This window comes from Chinchilla lanigera, unplaced genomic scaffold, assembly GCF_000276665.1.
Source record: "Chinchilla lanigera isolate Chin_1 unplaced genomic scaffold, ChiLan1.0 scaffold00003, whole genome shotgun sequence".
In the NCBI taxonomy this organism is placed as follows: Eukaryota; Metazoa; Chordata; class Mammalia; order Rodentia; family Chinchillidae; genus Chinchilla; species Chinchilla lanigera.
In genome coordinates this window covers 46,525-73,442 of record NW_004955404.1, presented here as the reverse complement: position 1 = coordinate 73,442, position 26,918 = coordinate 46,525, and the positions used below count along the sequence as shown (strand labels likewise).

The 26,918-nt window shown below is 38.8% G+C and overlaps 1 protein-coding gene across 5 annotated transcripts; it reads left to right on the top strand.

Annotated features, from left to right (window-relative positions):
- Positions 1 to 1,840: 1,840 nt before the first annotated feature.
- Cdc16 (cell division cycle 16) lies at positions 1,841 to 26,317 on the top strand (the record flags this gene model as incomplete). 5 transcript variants are annotated; one of them, XM_013515461.1, is given in 18 exon segments in its annotated part: positions 1,841 to 2,114; positions 2,615 to 2,679; positions 3,196 to 3,250; positions 3,337 to 3,434; positions 5,261 to 5,299; positions 5,576 to 5,716; positions 6,484 to 6,643; positions 7,951 to 8,042; positions 8,639 to 8,772; positions 9,539 to 9,618; positions 10,732 to 10,781; positions 11,608 to 11,681; positions 13,395 to 13,520; positions 18,875 to 19,027; positions 20,290 to 20,353; positions 22,715 to 22,776; positions 24,378 to 24,513; positions 26,227 to 26,317. In XM_013515461.1, coding segments are annotated over 18 exon segments (1,861 nt in total), but the record flags the coding sequence as incomplete, so codon positions are not given.
- Between the last annotated feature and the right edge of the window lie 601 nt (positions 26,318 to 26,918).

Genomic DNA, 26,918 nt, shown 5'->3' with positions numbered 1-26,918 from the left:
TGTACAAGTGACCAATGAGTTTGCTGCAGGTGGGAAGGAGTCATTAGGGTGGGGAGTGTCTTGTGAGAGACGCGCTCATTAAGGTGGTGGGGTGAATGTACTGTGATTGACTGTCCTAGGGTGAACACTTTTTGTCTCCTGTGTTAATGTGGCTGCTGCAGCAAGGGCTCAGAGACAAGGAGCCCACCCACATACTGTGTTGTCTGTTTTAAGAGATACGCTACTGCCTGAAATGAAGGTCCCTTTTGATGTCCTAAGACCCCCACAGCATTGTGACCCAGAGAAGAAATGTATAAAGTAAAAGGCTGAGTCGGGATGGAGAGAGTGAACATCGGGGTTCTTAAAAGAGCCTCTTGTAGCTTGTGAAAAGAGGGTTGTATGGGAGTAGTGGGAGTCAAGAGGTTCTGACAAGGAGCCCTTGGATGCCTTATAGAGGGGCTGAGCTAGGGAAGTGAAATTAAGAATCCAGAGATAAAAGAAGTTTGCTAACTCAAGGAAGGAAAAAACCTATTGTTTTGTAGTGGGAACTTGGAGGTCACAGAGGAGGGCTTTGTGGTCAGCAGTGATTGAGTGAGTGGTGGGAGTGAGAGTGAGTACCAAATATTTGCCTTTGGTGAAGCTATCTGGGCTTTGGCTGGACAGACCCTATATCCACGTTCTGACAGAAAATTAAGGAGAGTGGCTGTGTGCTGCATAGCCATGGCATGGAAGGAGAGCAGAGAAGGAGGTCATGTATGTATTGGAGCAGAGTGCTGGGTTTAAGGTTGAGGGCCTCTAGGTCAGTAGCATACCCAACTGGTTGTAGTGGTGAAGGACTAGGTTACTGGTGCTCAGATGTTTGTTCAGACATTACTCTGGGTGTGACTGAGGGGATGTTTCTGGATGACATTAACAGCTAGCAAAGGCCCAGTGAAAGAGGCGTGGATGCACTGCTATGCTGCAAATTTTCCTCTTAGATTAGTTAGCAAGGGCTACTACTTCCATTAATTATAGCATATAACATTTATAATGTGTATATTAATTACAAGAATATGGCCAGCATTATTTTTAACAATTTACAAGAATTATCTGATCCTTATATGTGCCATTCCTGTGAATCATGAACTATTCTTGTCCCATTTTACATATTATAGATGAGGTAAAGAGGTACCAAGAGGCTGATGGATATATGAGAAAATATTTTTTCAGTTACTAAATAAAAAAGTGGATGCTGCTGGGGGAAAGATCTCTAAGGTATATCAGTGAGCAAGGCAAGTCTCAGAATCATTACATATTGCCTCACCCCACCTATTTGGAGAAAGTAAGATATATACACATAAACAAAGCACCGAGAAAGCAGAAAATGCACAACAACTTAGCGATGACCTTTCCTAGGAAGCTGAGAAAGAAGGGAAATTTCCAACCTGTTTACACCTTCGTGGTTGGACTCTTTTACAAAGAGAGCGCATTAGTGTGTAGTTAGAAATAAGAAAGAATAAGAAATAAGAAAGGCTGTATCTAAGAATGCAAAACACAAGAACACAGGGTAATAATGAAGTTAAAAGAAGCGTTAGAAAAAAAGGCATAAAAGCAGAAAATGATAATACATGTGTATGGATTGCAAATCAAAAAGCACAGAAAGATACTCGGGAAGTGTCTCTCCTACCCCTCCCGCCTCTGAGTCCCCGGCAATCCTGCCGGAAGGCGCCGCCGCGCTGCTACAGCTCTCTGCGCCGGAGGACAGTTCTCCCGGAGCCGATGGTCCCTCGCGCTCACAGCCCCGGCGGACAACTCTGCCTGCGCGCCGGGGCTCTGGAGTTCTCCCCGCGCTTACTGGGTCCGTCGCGACGGTGAGTCCGCGCCCGGGAAGAGAGCAACAGAGCGGCCGAAGCCCATGCGTTACAGGATTGCCCTGGAACCAGTGGCACAACGCTCGTTTACCGTTTCAGAGGGGACGCTTTTGCAGGGACTTCCGGGACGTGGCCTGTCGGGAGCGGAAGTGCTGTGTGGCGGGTGCTGGTGGGTGGGCACCCGGAGACTCTGGCGGCTGAGTTCTAGGGTGTGGAGCGCTTTCCCGCTGCATGGCCATGAACCTGGAGCGCTTGCGGAAGCGCGTGCGGCAGTACCTGGACCAAGTGCGGGAGGAAGGGCAGGCCAGGGGCCAGGGCGGGCTCGGGTAGTAGGCGGCGGGGCGGGGCAGGGCGGGACGGTGGAGATGAGCTGCAGCCTGGCTGTAGAAGTTGGCTGGCCGCAGAACGTTTCGAGTTTTAGTTGTGATTCGTATTTGCCTGAATTCACGTGAATAAGGGTATGAACAAGCTTGTCTCAAGTCAATGCTTTTTTAAAAAAACTCCTATTAACGACCTGGGACTCCTTACACTACTCCGGAGGGGACAGCGAGAAGGGTTTAAGACTGTAATCAGCATCAATGTGATGTTTCTCTTCTGTTTTAAGTACTTGCATTCTCAGTAAATTGCAAACGAAGGGGTAGGGGAGCCATGTTCTATGCGGCGTGTTCCGAATTGAGTGCTAAGTAATGTGGCCTAATCTTTGTACCATGCCGGGCGGCTGGTTTATTTACCAGTCCTTGACTAAAAGGTTTTTTGATCATTTTTTCTTTGGCACTGGGATATAGAGAGGAATAACATGGGCCTGGTTTCCACTTGGGGCACCTTCTCTGAGCAGATTTGCAGCTGGTCTGTAGGTATCCTTCCCTGTCTTCATCTCTGGCATCCCTGTTGTGGCTTGCTAAGGGGAACTGAGGCAAAGATTGTGGAAAGACTAAGATAATATGAAGTAGGGACTAAAGCTAGCTATGGCAAATTTGTGAGTGACTTTCCAATGTCAGCTTTTTTGGTTTTTTGTCTTTTTGGTTAACAGCTTATTGAATGAACCTATATAAATGTCAGCACAAGAAGTAGTAGTTACTAGATTTTAAATTACCTACTTTAGGTACATGCTTTTTGCAGTGTATTTTTTTTTAAGACTACCTTCATGAATTATATACGTAAAGATCTTACAGTAATGTTCTTATTGTACAATTAAACTAAAACTCATCCTACCTAAGCTATAAGGTAGAAATATGATTGACAGACACTACAAATGAAAACTTACTGCATTCAGATGTTATATGGCATTCTAATAATAGTGGACATCTGTTCATAACTGAAAAAAACAGGGCAGTTACCCCTTGTTCATTTTTTTGTGTGTGTGCAGCAACAGTATCAAAGTGCTTTGTTTTGGGCAGACAAAGTAGCTTCACTCTCTCATGGTAAGTGGTAAATACTAATTTTTTCTAATTAATCTTTTGAACTATTTCACCTTGCTCCTCTGACTATTTTTAATTTTTCCCTCCAGAGGACCCTCAGGATGTCTACTGGTTGGCTCAGTGTCTTTATCTGACAGCACAGTATCACAGAGCAGCCCATGCACTTCGGTCACGAAAACTGGACAAAGTAAGTACATTATTTGTGTGAATTTCAGAGCTTTCAGTCCTGTTTTTTTTAAAAAGTCATCAGAATGTCACAGATGGGGTCCAAGGAGGTCCCCGGAAGAGAAGACAACCTTAATTCACTCCACCCATGGAGTAGGTTGTAAGATCACTGACTTTTGTCATAGAAAAAGAATTTTCAAGATGCTTTAGTGAGAGGCATAAGAGCTTTATTAGGCAGGATTTGATTTGATTTGATTTGATTTGATTTGATTTGATTTGATTTATTTTTGGTACTGGAAATCAAACTCAGGAACTTGCACTTGCCAGGCAGGCGCTGTGCTGCTGAGCTATATCCCCAGCCCTAGGCAGGATTTTAAAAATACACAGTCAGAGGAAATAGAGTATGGGCTCTCAAGACAGACATATTCTAGTCTGGAGCTAGTTATCTTTATGTAGTCTTGAAGGGTGTTATTAAGATGAATAGTCTAGTGTGTTCCTCCTGTCAGGTTACCCACTTGGTCAGGCTCTGTTAGAATGTAAACCATTTACATGTGTTTAAAGTTGAGATATGCTGCCCACTAACATTGCTGAGAGGAAACAGAATTTTAGATGAAAAGCTCACGCCCAATTTACAGGCTTACTGTTTGTTTGTTTTGAGTTTCGTGGCAGGGGAAAGGGGTGGAGTAATTTTTGTCTTGAAGCTGTAGGTGTTTTTAAAGTACATTTTAAAAATTATGATATTTCTTGTTTCTTTTCTACCAATCTTTATTTCTACCTCAAGATTAGTATTTCAGGTGTATGTTCTATTTATATCAAACTTATTTAAGAGAATTCATTTCTTCTTGAATGTGAAGAGAAAATTTCCTATTCTTAACCCCAGACACCTTGTTTCCCCTCTCTCTATACTCCATCTAGTCACTAAGTTATGAAAAAGCTGTTTTGGAAAAAAAAAAAAATGCTGTTTTGGTTGTTGTTTGTGGGATGGGGTTTTGAGATGGGGGTGCAGTATGTTGCCCACCCTGGTCTCAAACTCCTGGTCTCAAACAGTCCTTCTCCTTCAGCCTCCTGCATGCTAGGACTACAGATGCAGGGCACTGTGCTCAGCTTGAAAATTAATTTTTCTATGTAGCTCTGAAGTTGTGAGTTCTAAGGTTGTGTGTTTCTTGCCATCTCTTTCTATCTCCTTGCCAGTCACACAAGTGAGGCCTTCCATCTGTCTGTTCTGTTGGAGCCTATCTTCTTGTCTCTTCTCCAGTAACCTTTTCTTCCTTCCCACCTTCCTTGTGTCCAGTCTGTCCTTGCTGTGTCCAAACTATCACAAGGATAGTTGCAAACTAAAACACAGTTCTGAATATGTCATCTACAAATTCATTTGGTGATTTCTGTCTACTTTCAGGATAAAATCGGATGCATTCGTAGATACCAGAGGTCTACTATTGTCACTGCTTTTAGCAAATACTTTAGGTTCCTTTTATGTCTTAGACATTGCACAGGTACTGTATTTAGGCTCCTTTCTACTGCTTGACCAGTTCTTCATTTAGCTCTCCTCTGCAGATATTTCTTTCAATCAGCTAGTGCTTTTTATGCCTGCCTTTCATAATGTGTTGTGTTCTATTCATATCTCCCCTACTATAACATGCAGAGGGAGATCCTCACTCATTTTTAAATTCTGTGTGCAGGGTAAACTGGTAAGGTCGGTAAATATGCAGTAGGAAGACTGGGATTTTTTAAAATGCAAGAGTAAAAGGAGAAATTGTGGAAATAGCTCTCTACATTTTCTGCTCATGATTTTCTTCAAAGTGAAGATACATATTAATTTAATAACTTTTTAAACAATCTCTTTCCTAGTTGTATGAAGCATGTCGTTACCTTGCAGCCAGATGTCACGTAAGTATGCTCAGTTTCGTTTATTTGGTGAAAGCTTGATTATGTAAGTGTTATGCATTCCTCATGTACGTACAAGAGTCGGTGATGAGTTTGGCAGATTAGTATAGTATTTCATGAGGAAATATTCTTTTCTTTAGTATTGTTTGCTATTAAATACTGATTGTTTTGGCAGGCATGAAGAAAATTACATTTTAGATTTAAATAATGAATATAATGTGTATTACCCTTTTAAAATCTAGAAGTCATAGATGATGAGTATTTCTATTTTCTACATAGTATGCTGCAAAAGAGTATCAGCAGGCTCTTGATATTCTTGATATGGAGGAACCAATCAACAAAAGATTATTTGAAAAATACCTGAAGGATGAAAGTGGCTTGAAAGACTCCTCCAGTGACTGGGAAATGTCACAGTCCTCAGTGAGTCATACTGTTAGCATGCTTCAGTAACAGCAGCGGGGAATGTCCATGTTTCATGGCAAAAGTAAATAACCTTTTGAACTTGTGTATTGCATTATAATACAGCATCTCCTTAATAATTTTAGTTGCTTATCTCTGGATCATTTTTCAACTCAGTTATGTGTTTCTTAGTTTCTGGCTCTAGACTGTAAATCCAACTCCATGTCCTATTGTTAATGGTGATAATGAGACGAGATAGTCACATCTCCAGTCCTTACTGACTTCTATAAGTAAGATGGTATTTTTCCCTTTTCACAAGTAAGGAAAGGAAGCTGAGGCCAAGACTATTTAAATCATCATCCAGGGTCATACTTAAGTGGAAGGGCTGGAGTTTGAACTCAGGTCGATGGCTCTAGCAGGCCATGCTCCTGAACTCTGACCACAGGTCACTAGTACTCATTAGGGACTCCCTCATGGGTCTTCACATCATACTTTTTGTCCTACGCATGCATTTCTGCTACCTCTAAATCATTGCGCTCTTTGGGGCAAAAGAAGTAATGCACCTGGTAGCCATGACATATACATTAGTTATAAAGACTCATTGGAATAAAGTGATCAGAACCTGAGGAAGATAGCCTAAAGATTAGCTTTCTTTCATGTCTGTGTTAGTTCATACTATGCTTTGATAGTTGAGCCAAATCCTTATAGATATATTAAATACTGTGTGGGGTTGGATCAAATATTAAAAGTTCAGACTTAATATGTGACTCCTCTAATTTTTCCAGCAGATAAAGAGTTCTATTTGTCTTCTACGAGGGAAAATTTATGATGCTTTAGATAATCGAACCCTAGCCACCTACAGTTATAAAGAAGCTTTAAAGCTTGATGTCTACTGTTTTGAAGCATTTGATCTTTTAACATCACACCACATGTTGACAGCACAAGAAGGTTTGGAAATTGAGGTGTTTTTATGTTTAGCACAGTTAGTATTGTTGGGACTATCTTTTTCTCTGAAGTATAATCAAGAGCAGGCTATGTGCAGCTTGAATAGACCTACTAACTCTCCTGTCTTCAAGTAGGAAGTATAATGCAAAACTCGAAATTGTGCAATGCCTTTTGCTCCTTTTGCTATTCCTTAGCAGTTGTGGAGTTGTGAGATTATCTTTTTGAGAAGCAGTTGGAGGTAGTATAAACCAAGATTACAGTATCTGATTCAGTGAGTCTCAACAGGGCTATACTTTGAATCCCTGAGGAGCTTTAAAAATGTCAGTGTAGCTGAGTGTGGCGGCACATGCCTGTAATCCCAGTACTGGGGAGGCCGAGGCAAGAGGATCACCACAAGTTTGAGGCCACCTTGGGCTATATAGTGAATTGTAGGTCAGTTTGAGCTACATAGCAAGACCCTGTTTCAAAAACTGAAAAACCCAGTGTTTCCAGACACGGTATTATATACTTGTAATCCTAGTAGGCTGAAACAGGAGGATCACAAGTTCAAGGTCAATCTGGGCAATGTAGTGAGACCCTTTCTCAGTAGTAAGAAAGCTAGGAATGTACATGGTACAAACACCAGTGGAGTATTTGCCTAGCATTCATGAGAAGCTGGGTTTAATTCCCAGCACCCTCCACCCTCTAGACAAAATCATTGTCCAGGTCCCAATTTCTAACCAGTCTAATCAGAGTCTCTGAAGGAAGGCCCTGACCTCAGATGGTTTAAAGCTTCCAGTTGATCCTGATGTACAGCAGTTCTGTCTGTAGGGACAGAACTGCTGATGTGGTGTGTTGATGGTGATACAGGGTGGACAATTAAGAGACCAGGAAGAAAATGGGATTGCTGTGGCAATTGGATTCAAATATTTCAGCATAGTACAGTCGTTCTTGATCACTGGGGTCATTTGCAATGCCTGAGACTGGGTCCATGATTTAGGGGTAGAGAGAAGGCTAGAGGTTGCTGCTGGCATTTAGCAAATGGAGACCAGAGACACTGCTAAATACTTTGCAGTGCATGGTCCACACAGCATCAGTGGTGTTGACACCTGTGGGCCTCCGTTTAGCTAATGATAGGAACCTTCCAGGGTTCTCCTTCAAGTGATTTGAGTCTCCGAGGCCTGCAGACCACTAATGTCAGCTTTCTCTAGCATTTTTTGTTTTGAGTCGAGTTGATTTACTTTGACCAACTATACAGAATATTTTTAGTTGCTGACTTTTTTCCCCAATAAATATTGTGATTTTTTTTGTTGTTTCTCACCATTTTTAAGAAAAAGAACTTCTTGAATCACTACCTCTTAGCAAGCTCTGTCCTGAAGAACAGGAATTACTACGTTTTCTGTTTGAGAACAAATTAAAAAAGGTAAGCAGAAACTCAGCATTTGCTTTATATAAATGTCTTATTTATTCCATTAAGCTTGACCTTTATCTCTTTATTAAATCTTTAAAAATAAAAGATTTTATTGATCAGGCACACTTATGAAAATAGATTATTTAGGGGCTGGGGATTTAGCTCAGCGACACAGCACCTGCCTAGCAAGCACGAGGTCATGAGTTCAATTCCCAGTACTGGAAAAAAAACAAAAAAAAATAGATTATTTAAAATGCCTGTGATTCCTAAAAAGGCTTCTAAAATAGTTTCATCTTCCTCTCGAGGATTCCTTATATTAAAAGATTGAATTATCAGATAAGTAGGATGGGGCTGTGTGAAAATTAGGAGTTTTTCTTATACTTCCTGAGTTTTTGTGTGAAATATTCCCTACCATGAAATTCTGTGATGAAACTGAGACAAGATTAAATTGAATGAGGGAGTACCTGTGAAACTTAAAGCTTAAAAGTTTTCAAGGACTCACATAGGTCCTGTATACAAGTGTTAACCACGTGGGCCAAACAGATTGAGTCTGCCTTTTGATATGTTTCTTCTCATTGAGTTTATGTTTAAATTTCTCTGTGTTTCAGTATAATAAGCCTAGTGAAACTGTCATCCCTGAGTCTGTAGATGGCTTGCAAGAGAATCTAGATGTGGTAGTGTCTTTAGCTGAGAGACATTATTATAACTGTGATTTTAAGATGTGCTACAAGCTTACATCTGCGTAAGTATATCCTGCCATTTTTGTTTGGGAACATGGGGTTCAGACCACACTTGTGTAAGTCATAGACATGTTCTCTGAGTAATTTTGAAATACTTGGTGATAGTTTAATTTACATTTTCAGAGAACCAAACGGGTTGTTTTCTTACAAGAGCAGTTTATTCATACATGTAGGTGTATTATACTAACTTAGAAGAGAGATATGGGGGTCCGTGTTGATAATTTTTGTATCAACAGCATTTGGTATTTTTGAAAACGGCATATTTGATGATTTTGAAAACAGCATTTTAGCAATAGTTTTATAAAGTTCTTCACGTAGTAGAGACTGAACTGAGGATATATTTCAGAATACTTACCTACTGTTGGCATGCATGGGACTCTAGGTTTGACCCTTCCAGAACCCCACAAAAAGAAAAAAGAAAAGAAAAAGTGGAAACTAATGTAGTCCTGTAGATACTTTTTGCCCTGTTTGGCATACTCAGCTAAGCCATCTCTTGTATACACCAGCTTTCCAGGGTATCTCCTCAGACTTTTCCTTTAGCTAAATTAGATATTCTGTGTTTTTTAGATTAGGTATTTAGCAGTGTCTCTGGCCTCTATTTGCTAAATGCCAGCAGCAACCTCTAGCCTTCTCTCTACCCCTAAATCATGGACCCAGTCTCAGGCATTGCAAATGTGTTATTCTAAATTAGATATTCTGTGAATAGTTATGGTGAGTGCTGTCACATACTGTTTCCAGGATAGTAAACTACTTTAATTTAACTTTCAGAGTAATGGAAAAAGATCCTTTCCATGCAAATTGTTTACCTGTACATATAGGAACGCTTGTGGAACTGAATAAAGCAAATGGTAAGAGTTTTGTTTTTAATTAAAATACTTAAAACAGAAAATTCTGTAACTCTTGAAACTGTCTTACAAATCATGGACAGTTGAGACTGAAATGACAGCATGATGGAGCCCTGTGACAAGAGTAAGGATTGGGGAAGAAAGAGTTATCAGAGTGTTCAAGCCTGCTTTGCTTTTCTGACAGAACAATCTATATCTGGGTTCCTGTTTCCTCTTTCCTTTTCTCAAACATAATTTGTGATTTAAAGTATTGAGTATGGATTTTGACTTTTTTTTTTGTAAATTCCTTAAAATGTATATGGCAGAGTCAGTAACTGCAGTATTTACAGACTAGAAGAGAGCAGATTTTTTGCTTGAGTTTTCTACATTTTAATATTTCAGAAACATTTGGCTGTGTTTGTGCCAATATTTGTCCTTTAATTTTATAAAACTGAACAGTGAGCTCTGTCAGGAGGTTGGAAAATTCATAACCAACTCAAAACTCCTGATGCTCTCTGGTATGTAAACTACTTTAATTTAACTTTTAACTGGTATGTGGACCAGTAGCATTGCATCTCCTGGACACTGCTTGGAGGTATAGTCTGCCCAGCTGCCCCAGACTACTGCATCTTAAAGTGTGCATATAGGAAATTTGTCACAAAATGCTAGAATTTAACCCGTATTTCTCAAGAGGATATAATACACTGTCTGATCAATTTGAAAGTTTGTGCTGACCAGTTTGATTGTGGGTGGCTAAGGTGGTCCATCTTGGGTATGTGTGTGTCATAAGGATATAGGTTTCTAAATTGGGAACTTTGCAGGAACCTCTGCCACACCTGAAGTGCTTTGTTCAGGGCATCCATTCCCTTGTGGCCTGCCATGTGCCCTTATCCAGCTTTCCAGTCCCTGAGCAAGTGCTCACTACCCACTGTGGGTCTGGGGAGGTTGTATCTACCAGGTGGGATTTCTGTACTTCATGAGCCAAGTGATTTTATACCTAGACAGGAAGAGAGGGATAAGGTTGTTGCTTTAAGAACAGGTTTTTGATTGTGAAGAGTTATAACTAGGGAGAGGGTCCAACCTTAAATTGTATTGTATTTCATTTGAATAATTCTTTTTTTTTTTTCTGTAATACAGAGCTTTTCTATCTTTCTCACAAACTGGTGGATTTATATCCTAGTAATCCTGTAAGTAATATAAATCTCTTTTCTTACATGAACTTTAAGAAAATACCTAAGTAGTACTATATCTAGACAGTAGATTATATTTAAATTCAAGTGAACAATGTTTTATTTTAAAGAAGTAGGACACAATCTGTTTAAGGCATTAGAAGGTGGCATTACTTCTTTATTCCTTGAAGGTGTTTTTTAATTATACAGAAGTAACTTAAAACAGAAATCTTTATTTTTTTCTAATTATAAAAATATTCATGTTTTTTAAGGTATTCATCATACAGAATATAAAGTACTAATGGTGACAGTCACACCCTACCTTTTGTAAGGAATGTAATCAGGGTGGATATCTCACATTGCATAGGATAAAACAACATACTGAGCTTTGTGAATGATTGAATCAGTGTGTATTCTACCCTCCTGTGGGTCAGAATGCAGATCTAGGAATGAAAAACAGAATCAGTAACTATACCCTTAAAGAAAGCCAAGAGTCTGGGTCTAAGTCTCAGACCAGACAAGAATTTTCCCCTAGTTCACTGTGAAGTCAGTACAGGAGAGGCTTGACAAGAGTCAAACCGTAGCAGAGCAAGGAGAACCATGGTCAAGCCAAGATGTACAGATGAGTATCCTTGGGCACCTTTATATGGAAGCCACCTTGAGAAAGAGTTGAGGAGTATCCGTTCTCATATAGCACTGGAGTAAGTTGTTGTAGAGAAATTTTTAATTCATGCTAAAATATGTGACTTGGGAACATCTGGTGTACCCTCTGTCCAGCGTAGCTTGTTAGATATTCCGGTTCAAATTTAAGCTTATTGGTCATGGTAAATTTTGAACTTTTTAGGTGTCTTGGTTTGCAGTGGGATGTTATTATCTCATGGTTGGTCATAAAAATGAACATGCCAGAAGATATCTCAGGTATGAATTTGTTTTACTTCTTCTATAGTGAACCTATAGAAAAAGATTTCTTACTCAATGCAATAAATCGTAATATAGTTTTCAAGTAGTGTGAAAGGATAAGTTTTTTCTGTGTGCCTTGCTTTTCTTTCCTTTCCTTTTTTTTTTTTTTGTCTCTTTTTGAGGCAGGGTCTCGCAATGCAGTTCAGGCTGTGCTTGAGCTCACTTGGTAGTCCAGGCTGGCCTCAAGCCCACAATGATCCTCCTGCCTCAGCCTCCCAAGTGCTGGGATTACAGGCATGCACCCCCACGCCCGGCTCCTGTGTGCCTTGCTTTGCATAAGATGCTATAAGGGGAGGTAAATCGGTGGTATGCACCTTGTTTGGAAGGAGCTTAGGTGGTTTTTGTTTTACTCATAAGTGAGAATAAATAGAAAATAGTAGAGAAAAATACAGTTTGAAAGGTTCTGTTTTTCTTTTACAAAGATACTATTAACCTTTATATTTAGCCCTTTTGCTAATAGTTATAAAATTGTGTAACACTTTACATGATACTAGGGTTACTGAATGTGAGTATAGAACAATTTTTGGCAGAATACATAAGTTCCTATGTAGTTTTACCTTAAGGAAAGTCATGCTGTTCTGTCAAGCCACTTAATCACTATTTTGCAAGTATAGAAAAATGTCTAGGAGATGAAGAATTAATTACTTAAAAACTTTAAATCCAGTAATACCTGTGCTAACGAAGAGAAAATGGTTTCTAAGGGAAAGAACGTGATCTCTGGAATCAGACTTGAATGCTTATCCAATTTCTTTGATTTTTCTGCTGTAATTCCTTGAGAGAGTCAAGGAAGTCTGACTCTCTTCTCTAAAAATGAGGATGATGGAGTACTTCTAGTCCAGAATTGTTAGAAAAAGTAATGACACAAAAGAGCCTTGTACTAGGAAGGAAATAAGAAGAGCTCTCCAGTTGGTTGTATGTACAGCACTTTAGAAAAGCTTGTGAGTAGGAAAATGATTATTAGTATCATAGAAGTGCTCTTGAACTGTGCTTCTTTAATTTAGTTTGTGATTCAGTGGACTCTACCTGAAACACGGAACATTTGAATGAAAGCTGAGAAAATAAAAGGCCAGGAAGAAGGAGAGTACCTTTTATATTGTCCATACTTTGTGATATATTCTCTTTAATCCTTATTGTATATCAGCTATTAATGTCTACTTATTGAAGATTAGTCCAACCTGGGGAGCTAGGGTGAATCTCTTATCATCACCCTTTGGTATCTCTTATCTCTTAAGCCTTGGTATACTTGTCTTTAAAATATACTTACTTTATCTTGCAAGTTGCTAGGATGAGATCATGCATCTAAGGCACCCAACCTGATACCTGGCACAAAACAACCATCATTAAGTGGCTGTTGCTACTACCACTGCTTGTTGCCTGGGTTATAGAATGGACTTCTGGGATAAATAATATTTGTGAGTTTATGCCGAATGTTAATGAGTTCAGTTATAGTACCTAAAAAGGTATAGACCTGTCTCCTAAAGTTCCTTAAAATTTTGTTTGAATTGCTAAACATTTAGTTCAGATGCATTATCACAACTATTATATTAGTGTTTAATGTGTTAACAGTTTATTGAGCTAATATAAGTAATAAATGTGTTTGAAGCCATGTGTTTATATAAAATTAACAGTTTAACAATAAATATATTACTTGAATGAATGCTTTTGTTTTAGCAAAGCTACAACACTGGAGAAGACCTATGGACCTGCGTGGATAGCCTATGGGCATTCGTTTGCTGTTGAGAGTGAGCATGACCAGGCCATGGCTGCCTACTTTACAGCAGCACAGCTAATGAAAGGGTATGACAGAGCAAACTGAGTGAACTCCATGGGAGAGTTTGGGTTTTTGTTTTTGTTTTTTTTTCCTTCTAATAGAATGAAATGAAATTACTGTTACTGCCATTTGGTTGCTACACTAAACAAAACCATCATACTTGCTTCTTATGTGCTACTTTGTGATTGTAAAATTATGGAGATGGAGGGGAAAAGAAGTTGAGTTTGCCCAACAGCTTATCTCAGTGCAAAAGGAGCTATGAAATTAGGCCAAAGGAAAAGATGACTGTGGAAGCCCTTTTTCACATGTTTATGCAAAAATGAAAATATTCATGAGCAAAATTATAATATCTATTACCAGAAGTTATTTGGTATGGCTTAGTGGTAGTGCAGGACTATTTGCCAGTATTACAGGTTTATGTCAATATTATATACACAGTATTGATACAAATGTATCCTGAAAGTATATTTCTTTGGTGAGTAGAAAGTACTATTATTCCCATTGATTCTGTGACTTCACATTGATTATTCATTGCAGACTTCTTTTTTGTGAACAGATCTCACTGACTGATGACTCCATCCCTGTGGGGGCAGGCGTTGGGAATGTGATGGTCACTAGGGCTGGAGTACATTTGGACTGCTTGTACTTCTTGGCTCTTCCACTCAGTGCTGTGTGATCTTGGGAAAATTGCTTAACCCTTTGGAAAAGTAGGAATAATAGCATAATACTGGTTTATTGTGGGGAGTATTCAGTAATAGCCATTAAAGACTTTGAGCGGTGTCCTATACGTAGAAGGTACGAAATAGAATTTAGCTACCTTTGTAGAATTCAGGGATAGGGCTAAATATTTATCTTGAATTTCATCTTGTTAGGTTTGATTTGCCTTTTCATACTATCAGACTCTTTGGCATTTGGTTCTGCATACAGATTATTTATCATCTCAGCTTTTTATAGTATTAAGTTTGAAAGGTATGTCTCTTATATTTAGCTAGTCATTTATGGAAATACTGTGAAGGTGAAGGACGTAAGTCCTTAAGTGTGTTAGTCAGCCTGAGTTACCATAACAAAATATCACAGACTGGATAATTTAAACAATGAAAATTTATTTTTTCATGGCTGTGAAAGGCTGGAAGTTGAAGGTCAAGGTGCTAGCAGCTCCTGGCTTGCAGATGGCAGCTTCTAATAAGGACCCTCACTATTCAAGTAGAGGCCTACTCAGGACCTCATTTAACTTTTACCACCCTTCATAGGCCCTGTCTCCAAATACAATCACAGTAGGGGTTAGGCTTCATGTGTGAATTTGAGGGGGTCCTATTCATTCATTCCAGAGCACGAATCATGCCTCTAGAAATAATCCTCTGGGTTGTAGTCATTTATCACATTGTTGATCACATAAATGGGCTTCATGCTTAGTCCAGTCTGTCCGTCCTGTTTTTAAGGACGTGTGAGACCTTCAATCTGTGCAGAAGTTCAGGCCCAGTTCCTGCATATTTCTACTATCAACTTGATAAATAAGCAGCAAAAAAATCTCAGTAATTTATTAGTTTTTTTATAGGAATACATGCTAAGGCCTGGTATCTGTTGATATTCTAGATGCTAGAAATAGTAGTTGCTAGCTAATTCCTAACTAAGAATCAAAGTCAGTAACAGTGAATAACACAATATCTGTAGTGTTTTCCAGTCTAGCAAACTTTGTCATTAAATTTTCACATCAACATAAGATTTTCATATCAGAATAACCTAGCATTCTTTTAACTTGCCTGTGTTTAGATAAATTTTTAAGTTTCTTCTGTGGTTTTTTTTTTTCTTTGAACTACTTAAGAATATGTTGAATTTCCACATGTTTGTGAATGTCCCACATTTCCTTGTAGTATTGATTTCTCACTTGATTCTCCTGTGGCTAGAGAACATCACTTGTGGGATCTCAGTCCTCTCTTATGAGCCAGCATAGGGCCTGTTCCAGAGATTGCTTCAGATACACTTACGATCTTTGCTCATGTAGAGTACAGTGTTCTGTAGACCTCTATTAGGTTTCATCTTCTGAGTGTCATTGAAGCCTCCATTTTCTTCTTGCTCTTCTACCAAGTTACTCTGTTCTTTATTGCAAGTGGAGCACTGAAATTTCAGCTCTTATTGTCTGTTACTCCCTCTATTCTGACAATTTTTGCTTCATGTATTCTGAACCTCTTTTGTTAGATGCTGTGCAATCATGAATACTCTTCACAGATTGAGCCTCTCTTGTCTGTACTAACAGTTTCTCCTTAATTAAAGTATGTTTTATCTAAGTCATACTAATTCTCCTTTGTTTTGTGATATCTTTTTTTCCATCTGTGTTAGTCAGCTTTTCATTGCTTTGACACATTAATAAGAAAGTCAACTTAAAGGAGAAAACTTAAAGGAGAAAGATTTATTTGGACTCCCAAGTTCAGAGGTTTCAGTCCATGGTCACATGGTCCATTGTTTCTGAGCCCTGATGCAGCAGAGCACCACTGTGTAGGGTGCTGGTGGAGCAAGGGTACTTATCTTTTAGCATCCTGGAAGCAGAGAGAAATTTTGTGGGGGAAGGGGATGGATGGGAAACAGTATTTAGCCCCCAAAGGCAGGCTGTCAAGGACCCATTTTTTCCAGCTGTGCCCTGCCTTCTAAATTTCCATCACCTCCCAGGAGCTCATCTGATTAGGAACTCGTGAATGGGTTAATCTGTTGATAAGGTCAGAACCCTCATGAACCCATCAGTTCCAAAAAGACCTACCTCTGAACATTGCTACACTGGGGGCCAATCTTGTAACACAGGAGCCTTTGGGGAACATTCCAGATACAAACCCTAACACCATCCTTTTCAGCTTGCTCATGTCTTTGAATCTAAAGTATGCCTCTTGTAGACAACGTACAATTAGATCATGTTCTTAACCCTTTATCTTTTCATTGGAGTGTATATTCCATTTGCATTTCCTATAGTTACTGGCAAGTAGGATTTATGTCTGCCATTTTGTTCCTTGTTTTCTGTATTTCATAGTTTGAATCTGTTTTTCCATTACTGACTTCTTTTGTGTTAAATAGATGCTTTACAGTCAAACCATCTTGGTCACCTTTTTCTATATATGGTATATGTCTATCTATATATCTGTGTGCGTGTGCACACACATACACACATTTCTTTTTCTTAGTGGTTATCTCAGGGATGATAATTAACATCGTAAAACAATCTAATTTTTATTAAAACCAACCTAATCTCAATAGTATACCAAAACAACGTTACCCCAGCTTAGATCTATTCCCTCCTGTCTCCTTTCTGCCATTATTTTCATAAGGGTTTCACCTGACACATTATAAGCCTATCAGCACAGATTTAAAATTATTGTTTTACTCAATTGACTTTTAGTCAGAAGAAAAGAATTGTAAACAAAAACATACGTACACTGTTTTATATTTTCCAGTGTAGTTACTTATACTGGACACATTCTTTGTGTAGATTTGAGTTACTATTTAGTGTCTGTTCGTTTTAGCTTGGAGGACTCTATTATTTCTTGCTCGGCAAGTCTCCGTCTGAAGGATTCTTTCAGTTATCCATCATCATATGGATTACTTACTGATTCTTCCTCCTACCTATTCAAATTTGCCTTTAAGCCTTCCTAGTCAGTGTTGTATTTCTTCATTGTACTTTGCAACTCCAGAATTGCTATTTGGCCCTTTTTAATAATTTCTATATGCCAGGTATGGTGGTACAGCCATGTAATCACAGTACTGGGAAGGCTGAAGCAAGAGGATCACTGTGAATTTGGGGCCAGCCTGGGTTACATAAGCAAGTTCAAGGCCAGCATGCACTGTTTAGTGAGACCCTGTTTAAAAAAAAAAAACCCAAACAAATAAAAATACTGGTTGCAAAATACTGGTACAACTTGTGCTCATTGTTGTTTAAAAATGAAATTAAGTGTATAGTCTATTAGAAGAAACAAATGGTAACCCTGGTTTTCTCTGAAAGATTGAATTATAGATGATTTTTCTTCCTTAGTGGTTTTACATATTTGTTCTTTAAAATATTCTCCTTTTTTTTGTACCGGGAATCAAACTCATGACCTCCTACTTGCCAGGCAGGTGCTTGTTCCACTGAGCTATATCTCTGGCCCTGAAATATTCTTAAATGGTCATTTATTATACTTACAATTAACTGGTAAAAAGACAGTAAATGCTATAAATAAAAAACCAAACAAAAATCATAATTTCTATGTCATTATTATTCTCTATTTGGTAAGACATTGTTATAGTTTAATTTTGTAGACATAGTTCTTAGAATAATACTGCTTTTTTAAGGTACTTGTCTTTTAGGCCTAACATCTGGGCTTCTTCCAAAAATTTCTTGTGGCTTTGTTTCCCTGTATATGGGCCATATTGTCTTTTCCTTTGCCTATCTATTTTTGCTGAAAGTAATATAATGTGGCATTTCTGGAAATCAGGTTCCCCATCCACCCCACTTGTTATAGTGAGTTCAGAATCCATTCTGTAGTCTGTGTCCCTTGCTATGAGAGGCCACTAAAAGCCTTGGTTAGCTAGCTCAGTGGCTCTGATCCCTTTCTGCCTGTGTGGGGACATTTTTGCAACCCACTGCTGTTGACCACCTGCCTCAGCTTTCACTTGTTTTGTACACTGAGCCTTTAGGTCAGAGATGAGAGATTCAGCCTCCTCAGGGCTTTCCAGTATTTGCATCTGCCCCTGGTGTTGCCCCAAGGTCTTACTCCTCATTTGTCCTGTAAGGTTTTGGCTAGCACTTGTTTGCCTGCCTAGTTATAGCTGCCTCAGGCAGCTGCAGTGATAAATAGTGCTGCTGGTTGTTTTCAACAGGTGAGGCAGAGATAGACCTTTTCTCACAGATAGCTCTGAGATCAAAAAAAGAGGCTAGGAGAGGCCTTTTCCAGGGCTGCAGTCCCTCTGCTGCAGGAGCTCCATACTGCTGTCCCTGCTGCTCCCAGTGGCAAGTGGGCCAAGGGCTGTACCACTTCTGCCATTGCTAAAGGGGCTGCTGGGGCAAAAGGTGGGCAGAGTATGTTTTAAGGACCACAAGTTGTCTGTGCTTACCCAGAGCAAGGTGTTTTCTTGAACATACACTTAGTCCTGGATTAACTCCCAAAGTTCTAAAAAAGTTGATTTTTAATAACATTAGCCAGTGTTCCTGTTGGCTTTATGGATAGATTCTAGAAGTGGCAACTGATTAGTCTAAAATCCCATTAGCTATTCATTAACTATTAGTAAACAGAAAAGGGTTAATGTTGTGTTTTAGGCTACGTTTAAATTATTTTGCAGATGGTGTCTGAAGTTATCAAATTTCTACTGAATTAACCAACTTCTTTTGGTATTGAATGTATGAAATTTCCAATGTCTTTAGGTGTCATCTGCCAATGCTGTATATTGGATTAGAATATGGTTTGACCAATAACTCAAAACTGGCTGAAAGATTCTTCGGCCAAGCTCTGAGCATTGCACCAGAAGACCCTTTTGTAATCCATGAGGTTGGGGTGGTTGCCTTTCAGAATGGAGAGTAAGTATCCAAGGCCTCGGCCCCTCTGTTGACTTTGTGAGTGACACCTCCCTCACCAGAGTTCAGTTGAGCAAAGTGACCCTGTAGCATTTTTATTTTTATGTATTATTTTAGGAGATGGAAGTTAAAGAGAAAAAGTAGACACTGCTCTCTTGGATTTCCTTATAATCCTAAAGCCATCTTTTGATCTTCTTTGATCTTGGCTGCCACACGTTCTTATCCACAGTGTGACCTGGAGGTTCTAGGATTCTTGGTCATTTCTGTCAGTTAGGGTTAGACACACACTTGAGTAAGTTTTCCCACAATTTTTGAAACTAGTAAACCAGAAAATTAAGCTAATTATAATCTCCCGGTTGCTGGTGTCCAGGTCAGTTGAGCCTTTTCTGTAGCCTTTGATATTTATAAATTAAGTGATTCCATGCCATACTTTTAAAAAATCTAATTCTTTGCATTAGATTATACATGAATTTAAAAACAGTAAAGTAGAGCTTCAGCGTTGTTTGTGGCATGTAGGGTTGTCTAGGTGTTTATCAAACAGAAAGTTTGAAGTTTTAAAGATGCACACTGATTTAGCGCAGCCCCTTCTTGGTGTCTATGAGCTCTGTATCTGTGCATTGGCTACTTACTAAGATTTTCTTGGCACCTTAAAACTGGCACTTGGGGCCTTTGATATGCTCAGATATGCACTATTGGAAGATTGGACGCCCCTGAATCCTATCTCTATCACCTCACATGGGGTCCTTTCTGTGATCTATTTAGTGCCATATTTTCACATTTTTGTAGGTATTTCATATTTAATCTCCAAGCTTAGTGCTGTCTCGGTGGACGCACTAGAAGCTTGATATCTTCCCCAAGTAGATGGTGTCAGATAAGCTTCATTCAGGCTGGAGCGACTATGCTGTTGTCCTCGAGCTCAGTGTTAGTGAGTCAACAATGCATGTTAAACAAGGTGTCTGACAGAAGCACACAAGAAACAAGTTTATTCATGATCAGTTGATGAAGTATTATAACAGGAGGTTTGCAGAAACCTAAATACTACAAATCATAAGAATCAAGTCTCCTAAATCCTGAATTCATATAATATTAATACCATAAGATTAACCATTTATCTAACTTAAATTTTAATTTGAGTCATTTATTCTCAGTAGATTACCCATTCAATTGTAGTGCTACCAGAAAAAGATAACTAAAAAAAATTTTTTAGATGTTTATACTTGTTAATTTTGAATAACCTACAACCTTTTTTTCCCCTCTATTTTTAGATGGAAAACAGCAGAAAAATGGTTTCTTGATGCTTTGGAAAAAATTAAAGCAATTGGAAATGAGGTATTATTCTATGTAATATCTGTAAGTACACACATACATACCACTGAGCATATTTACTATTGAATGAAAAAAATAGTGGAGACATAGTCTCTGTTACCTAGAGAGATAATAACCTGACATCTGTCATAACAAGGGGCTTGGTGTTGTAAAATTGTCAGATAATGAACTATTTTACCACATGGCAAAAATGAGCTCTGAAGAAGGGACAGATGTTGGATATTTGCTTCTTAGAGTACCCTGGCTGGGTTACATGAGAGCAGTCAGATATATGACATGATTTGGCACTGGGCATGTGGGATGGTTAGTAGAACTTGATGGGCCTGCACCTTCTAACAAGTACTTCTCTAGACCCTTTAGGAGCCTAGTGCTTGACTGAGGGGGTGCCTACAGTTAGTAGCAGATCCACTTCCATGGTGGCAGCTGTCATTTGAATTCAGACCTTTGGTTGCTGTCCCTTACTGTGTGCTGTGTATTTAGACCTTTGCATGTTTGAAGTCTTTGGCGAGGTTCTGGTATGTGAAAGGTGCACCTCATGAATTGGTGCTATGACAGCCCTCCAACTAGCCAAGATCTATATGCGCTGGCATTATTTTAAAGTAGTAACAATTTAGAAATAAACGTATAGGTAAGGGATTTGCACATCTGGTTCCCAGTTCTTTGAGTTATACCTATCTTGTTTTATTCTGTTCTGATTTTCACATCCCAGTGTCACATTTACCTATAGGACCCCTTCTTCCTTATGTCCACATCTGTCACATGTGACAGGTACAGCTCTGCAGGCCTGCTGTAGTGGCAGTCTGCCTATCCCCAGGGACTCAGCTTTGCTTCTTGTGGTCTCTTATTGTTTGTCATCCTCATCTGCATGTGGATGTGTATAAAAGTAGGCTCTTTCTCAGCTGAGTCTTGGATGATTCTGGATGATCCTAGTGTTTTTCTTTAGTCTTGCCTAGCAGTTGGAAGCTGTTTAGAAGTACACACTCTCAGGTCTGCTGAATCCAAATGGCTGCATGGGAAAGTTTTATATGCTTCTGAGCCACATGTAAAATTGGAAATATATTCTTTCATTCATTCAGAGTCACTTCAGTCTTCCAGAAATTGAAAATAATGGCTTTAAGTATAAAAACACAATATTATTGAAGTATCACAGTGCCATTAAAAATTGTATGAAAGGAAAATACTATGTGACTTTAGTTATAAAGTATAGTAGATATCCAAATACCCAAAGATAAGCAGCCATCCCTAAGAACCACTGAAGGATTTATTTTTATTTGCATGGGCTATGCTTCTAGGCCCAGTCTCAATGGAAGTTAGAAAAAGTGACTCAGGTTTCTTTGTTCATTTAGCTGATGGCTATGTCCTAGGCTCTTAGCTAGGCATTGGGTGCTACAGAAGCTAGTTTGGTATTTCTTGCCCTCAGATCTGTTGATAAATGCAAATTAGTAAATTGGCAGTAATACAACTATGTCATTGAAGAAAGAAAGGCACTACCTACATAGAAGGGTAGTGGTTCACCCAGACACGGAGGTGGTTAGGGCTTTTGGTTACATCATGCATCTCAGTCTTGAAGGTGACCAGATGTCAGTAAAGCAGAAATGAAGTAGAATATTTGAGGTGTAGAGAGTGACACATACAAAGCTGAAAGCTGATTTAGTGTGGCTTGGGTTTTGAAGTCATAGAAAATGTTAAGAAGTGGGACAGGTTCAGTGTGAGTCATTAATGGCCTTAAACTGTCTTTGTTAGAGAGTTTATATCCTGCCCTGGAAGTGTGGGAAGACAATGGTTTTCCAAAGAGGACATCATGGTCAGGCTCTTGCAAGATAGAAACCCAAACCAATGGAAAGCTGAGGATTCCAGGGTTGGCGTTATGCCCGGGAGGTAGAATGAACAAACTGTAGGTATTCTTAGAGCATCAGGATGGTTTCGTTACATTGACTGGCAGTTGGGTTACCTAGGGGACATGATGAGGGAGCTGGAATGGCCAGAGAGAGATGAGTTGGTGTAGCATGTTGAATTTAAAGTTCTTGAAACATCTCTAAGTGGAAATACTTCCTAGGCAGATGCATATAAAAATGCAATGTTTCAAAGAGAATCTGGGCTACAGGTACATAATTTAAACACTTTCAGCATGGCTGGGCTGTTTGACAGTTCTAATTGTGGTAGAGTTCTCAGGAAGTCTCCTCTAGGAGGAAAGAAAAATGGCTAAACCGGCAAATGCCCTTACCCTGTGCTGTGGTAGAGGCGTCTGTCAGGAGAGGGATGCAAAGACCTCCTGGCTGCAGAGGCATGAAATGATGCACTTCAAATAAACCAGGCTAAACAGTGACACTTGTAACTCATGGGCTTGATGTTGCTATGCTTTAGGTAACAGTTGACAAATGGGAACCTTTGTTGAACAACTTGGGGCATGTCTGCAGAAAACTTAAGTAAGTAAAGTAGAGCATTTTCCAAAATATATTTTTAGAAATGTGCTAAATGTTTACCTAATTTTGAATAGCCTTTGCAATATTTTTATTTCATGAGGTCCTCTAGTTTCCTTACACTTGGCTGCCCAGGTACAACAAGCATCAAAATCAGTGTTTTTATTATTTCTCTCCTTTTGTTTAATTTTATTTTAGAAACATTATAAAAACTTCTTTTAATGTAAAAACAATCTTAGTATTCCAAAATAATTCAGAAGAATCAGGACAATAAGATCTAATTCAAATAATGTATATATTCTAACTCTGTTGCTCCAGAGATTTAATGGTGTAGTAAACAAATGACAGGTAAAAAGTCACTGTGGTATTTATACAGAATGGAGTACTACTCTACAATAAAGAAGGATAAACTTAAGTCATTATAGGAAAGTGGATGCACCTTGAGACCTGTCTTGGTTACTTTTCTCTTGTTTCTGGGACAAAATACCTGACTCCCAAAATTAAGGAAAGGTTTATTTCACTTACAGTTTGTGGAGGTTTTAGTCCGTACTTGGCAGATTACAAGGCAGACTGGCACATGGCAGAGGGCTACAGCTGATGGCCGCAGAACACAGCTAAGCAACAAGCACGCACCAGGGTGGAATGGCCTCAAGCACCCTTTTCCTGTCCCTTACATATGCAAACTATCCACCCCAGGGCGGGTGCAGCTCTCACACCCATAATCAATCAAACGCTAAAAGCCTGCCCCATGGCCACATGAGGCTTTGGGGGGGACACCCAGACCCAAACCATAACAAGACCATAATGCTAAGTGAAATAAATCAGACACACAAGCGTAAATATTACATGGTTTCTCTTACATGAGAAACCCAAAATATAAATAAAGAGCAAAATAAAGGACAGATACAGGAAGTAGGGAGTTAGTTCTTCCTTAAATGGAAAGGGAAATAAACACAGGAAAGGGGAGAGAAGGGGTCAAAATGTATTGGAAACGTGTACTAGTAAAAAATTCTTGGAAATTAGATAAGTCAAGGTTTAATTAATTTTTCTATTGCAGGATTTCTTCGAGTCTTTACTTTGCATTATGAGTTGTAGCATTTCCCAAAAGCTTTTTTCCATACAAGATTTTACAGGATAAATATCCCAGAGAAGTTCGGGGAACACTGTTCAAGTGACTTGCAAATCTTTAAGCAAAACTCCTTGGGTGCTTCTAACCACAGGTGTGGGAAGCCTATCATCACATGAAAAAGTAGTGTGTGATAAGGCACAGGCCAAGAATTGAGAATGAGGTTCTGATTCCAGTGTCACTTAGACAGCAAGGGCAAGTACAGCAGATCATGCAGGAGTGTCCATGGCTGGCTGAGGGGAGCATGCCAGGAAGATACATTTCAAGGTGTTGAAAATCTTAAAAATAGTTATGAGACAGTATTAACAGTCTATTCTACTATTGTAATACAGTAAAGTTTCTTCTGAGTGTATGTAGATGAATTTTGTGTATCTTAGATGAATCTTGTGTATCTTAGAAATTTAGTACTTTTAGTATACTCAATAATTGTTTTCTTTTATCCCCCTTCTCCAATTCTACCCCCTCTGGCTTCTTTCAACAGAAAATATACTGAGGCATTGGATTACCACCGGCAAGCATTGGTATTAATTCCTCAGAATGCATCCACCTATTCTGCCATAGGATATATCCATAGTCTGATGGGCAACTTTGAAAATGCTGTGGACTATTTTCACACTGTATGTCTTATTTGTATCCACTTTAAATCTGGTTAACATTTACTACTTCTTTTTTATGAGATCTTTTCTAGGCAGTATTTTATTTCTTTACTGTTTTAAACTTCTTTAGGCAACCTTATGTTCATTATATTCTTTGTAGAGAAAAGCATGTGCATGTTAAGCAATATTCATCAAATTAGAACAATTGTGAGATTTGTTTTAAGTGCATTTAGGTTTTCTAATGCCCAAAGTTACTTGTTATTTGATTTAGTTCAGGTGTCTCATCTAGGCAGGCAAGTACAGAAATAACTCTTCACAGTGAATGGGCTTTGGGAACACCCAGACGTCTACTTACAGCTCTTAACAGTTCCTTTAGGTTGATTTAGTAGATACACAAAAGCAATCCATGCATTAATCACAAGGAAAGAACCTCACTTTAATCCATTTCATCAGAACCAAGATACCATAAATAAACAAGGTGACCACAAAGAAGAAAATGTTCCCAATTAAACTTGAACATAATTTTTCTTTATCGTTTAATTTTTTTTCCCTGGTACTTAAAGACAGTACTCTTTTGGATATTTTAGACAAAGATTTTTTTTTTTAAACCAGGAATCACTCTTATTAAAAAAAAAACAAGTAAAATAAATGGTCACAATTTTCAGTCTAGATGGTCAGGATCTCTGTTTTCCAAAAATAGTGTCCTGGTGCCAGTGCACACATCTTATTCTTAACTCTGATTTCTTCTCAGCCACATGTACCCTGCTTTGCAAGCCTCTTAGAACCTTTCAGCCTGCTAACATGTCAACAAAAGATTATTACCCTGTTTCCCCGAAAATAAGATCTAACCAGAAAATAATCAGCATTGAAGACTAGAGATCAAAAATGTGAGCTCCAACAACCTTGCCTTATCTACCATTACAGAGTAGCTACTGAGCAAGAGAATAATGAGGTGTAATCTTCTGCAAGACACAGGCCATCACCATGGTGAAGACTACTGCTTATTTAGGGTTAGGTCTTATTTTTGGGAAAACGCGAATGACCACCACAGTTCTTTTGTCATATTTCCATGTTTTTCCATGGTTTGGTTCTTACATAACCACCAAGTCTGCTGTTCACAGGCAGGACACTCCATCACTGCTGTGGTAATGGTAGTAGCAGGAAACTATCATGTGTAAGAAACAACAGAATTTGAGAAAATATGGGTCTTAGAAACAATGAACTGATGGTATTTGGAAAAAGAGGTAAAATATGAGGGAATGTCCTTTTTCAAAGATAAATTCATTGGTAATAGGTTGATGCCTGATTTTTAAGGTTTAGTTGGAGATTTTTAGGGGCCTCTGCAATAGCTAGAATCCCAAACTAATCGCAGTTTGGATGAAGCAAGTTTTCTGGTCTTGTATGATCTTTCAGATACTTATATTTGGGTACTACATAATTTACTTCTCTTCAGTGATGTAATTAACACAAAAGGTTCAGAGGACTGTATGTGGAGATACAGTTTTTTAATCTCTTGGGGGTAATTTTCAAACAGAAGTTTAGAATAGTGGTTAACTTCCATGACCCTCACCCATCCTTAGCTATCATCAGCTTGTGTCCAGTCTTGTAACTGTATCCCCACTTACACCCTCACCCAGATTCCCTGGAATGTTTTGAAGTGAATCATTGTGAGATGACTTCTAAACAAAAGAGAAGGGATTACATCTTCATAACCATCCTGAATCTTTTTGGCAGGCCCTTGGTCTTAGGCGAGATGACACGTTTTCTGTTACAATGCTTGGTCATTGCATCGAAATGTACATTGGTGATTCTGAAGCTTATATTGGTAAGATTATAATCATTCTTCTTGGCTGTGCATCCTCATTTTTTAGATTGTTGTTTGTCTCTGTTGTAGTTTCTTGAATTCTTATCAAAGGTTTTAAGTTTATCTTTTCTATCATTTTAACTACATTAATATCAGGAAGCTCTAATTTGTTAGAACAATGCATGGGAATCAGTGATTTATTAAGTGTCCATTCAGCTGTGAACTGAGTACTGGCTGTTTACAGAACACTGTGACAGCATATGTGTGAAGCATGTGTCAGAAAAGAGTCATTCTAAGTGCATGCTGGGAGGAGAAACCTTAGAGATTTTTTTTAAATAAACAAATAAAGGGCTTTGATGTTTCTATTTATAATACAGGGTACCACATGATACTAAGTTTTACTTTTCAGTGGAATATTAGGATGCCTTATGTTCACTGAACAGTGGTATATAATTACTTTTGTAGTGATAAATGGCAGTAGGATGTCAGTGGAATTGCTGTGGGTACTCAGATTCAATTACTGTGAAGTCAGGAGTGGCCACTGAGGTTAAATCTTGAGATATGGACCTTGGAGTGTGCACAGATTTGTATTACAGAATAAAACCATAGAGGAAAAATTATG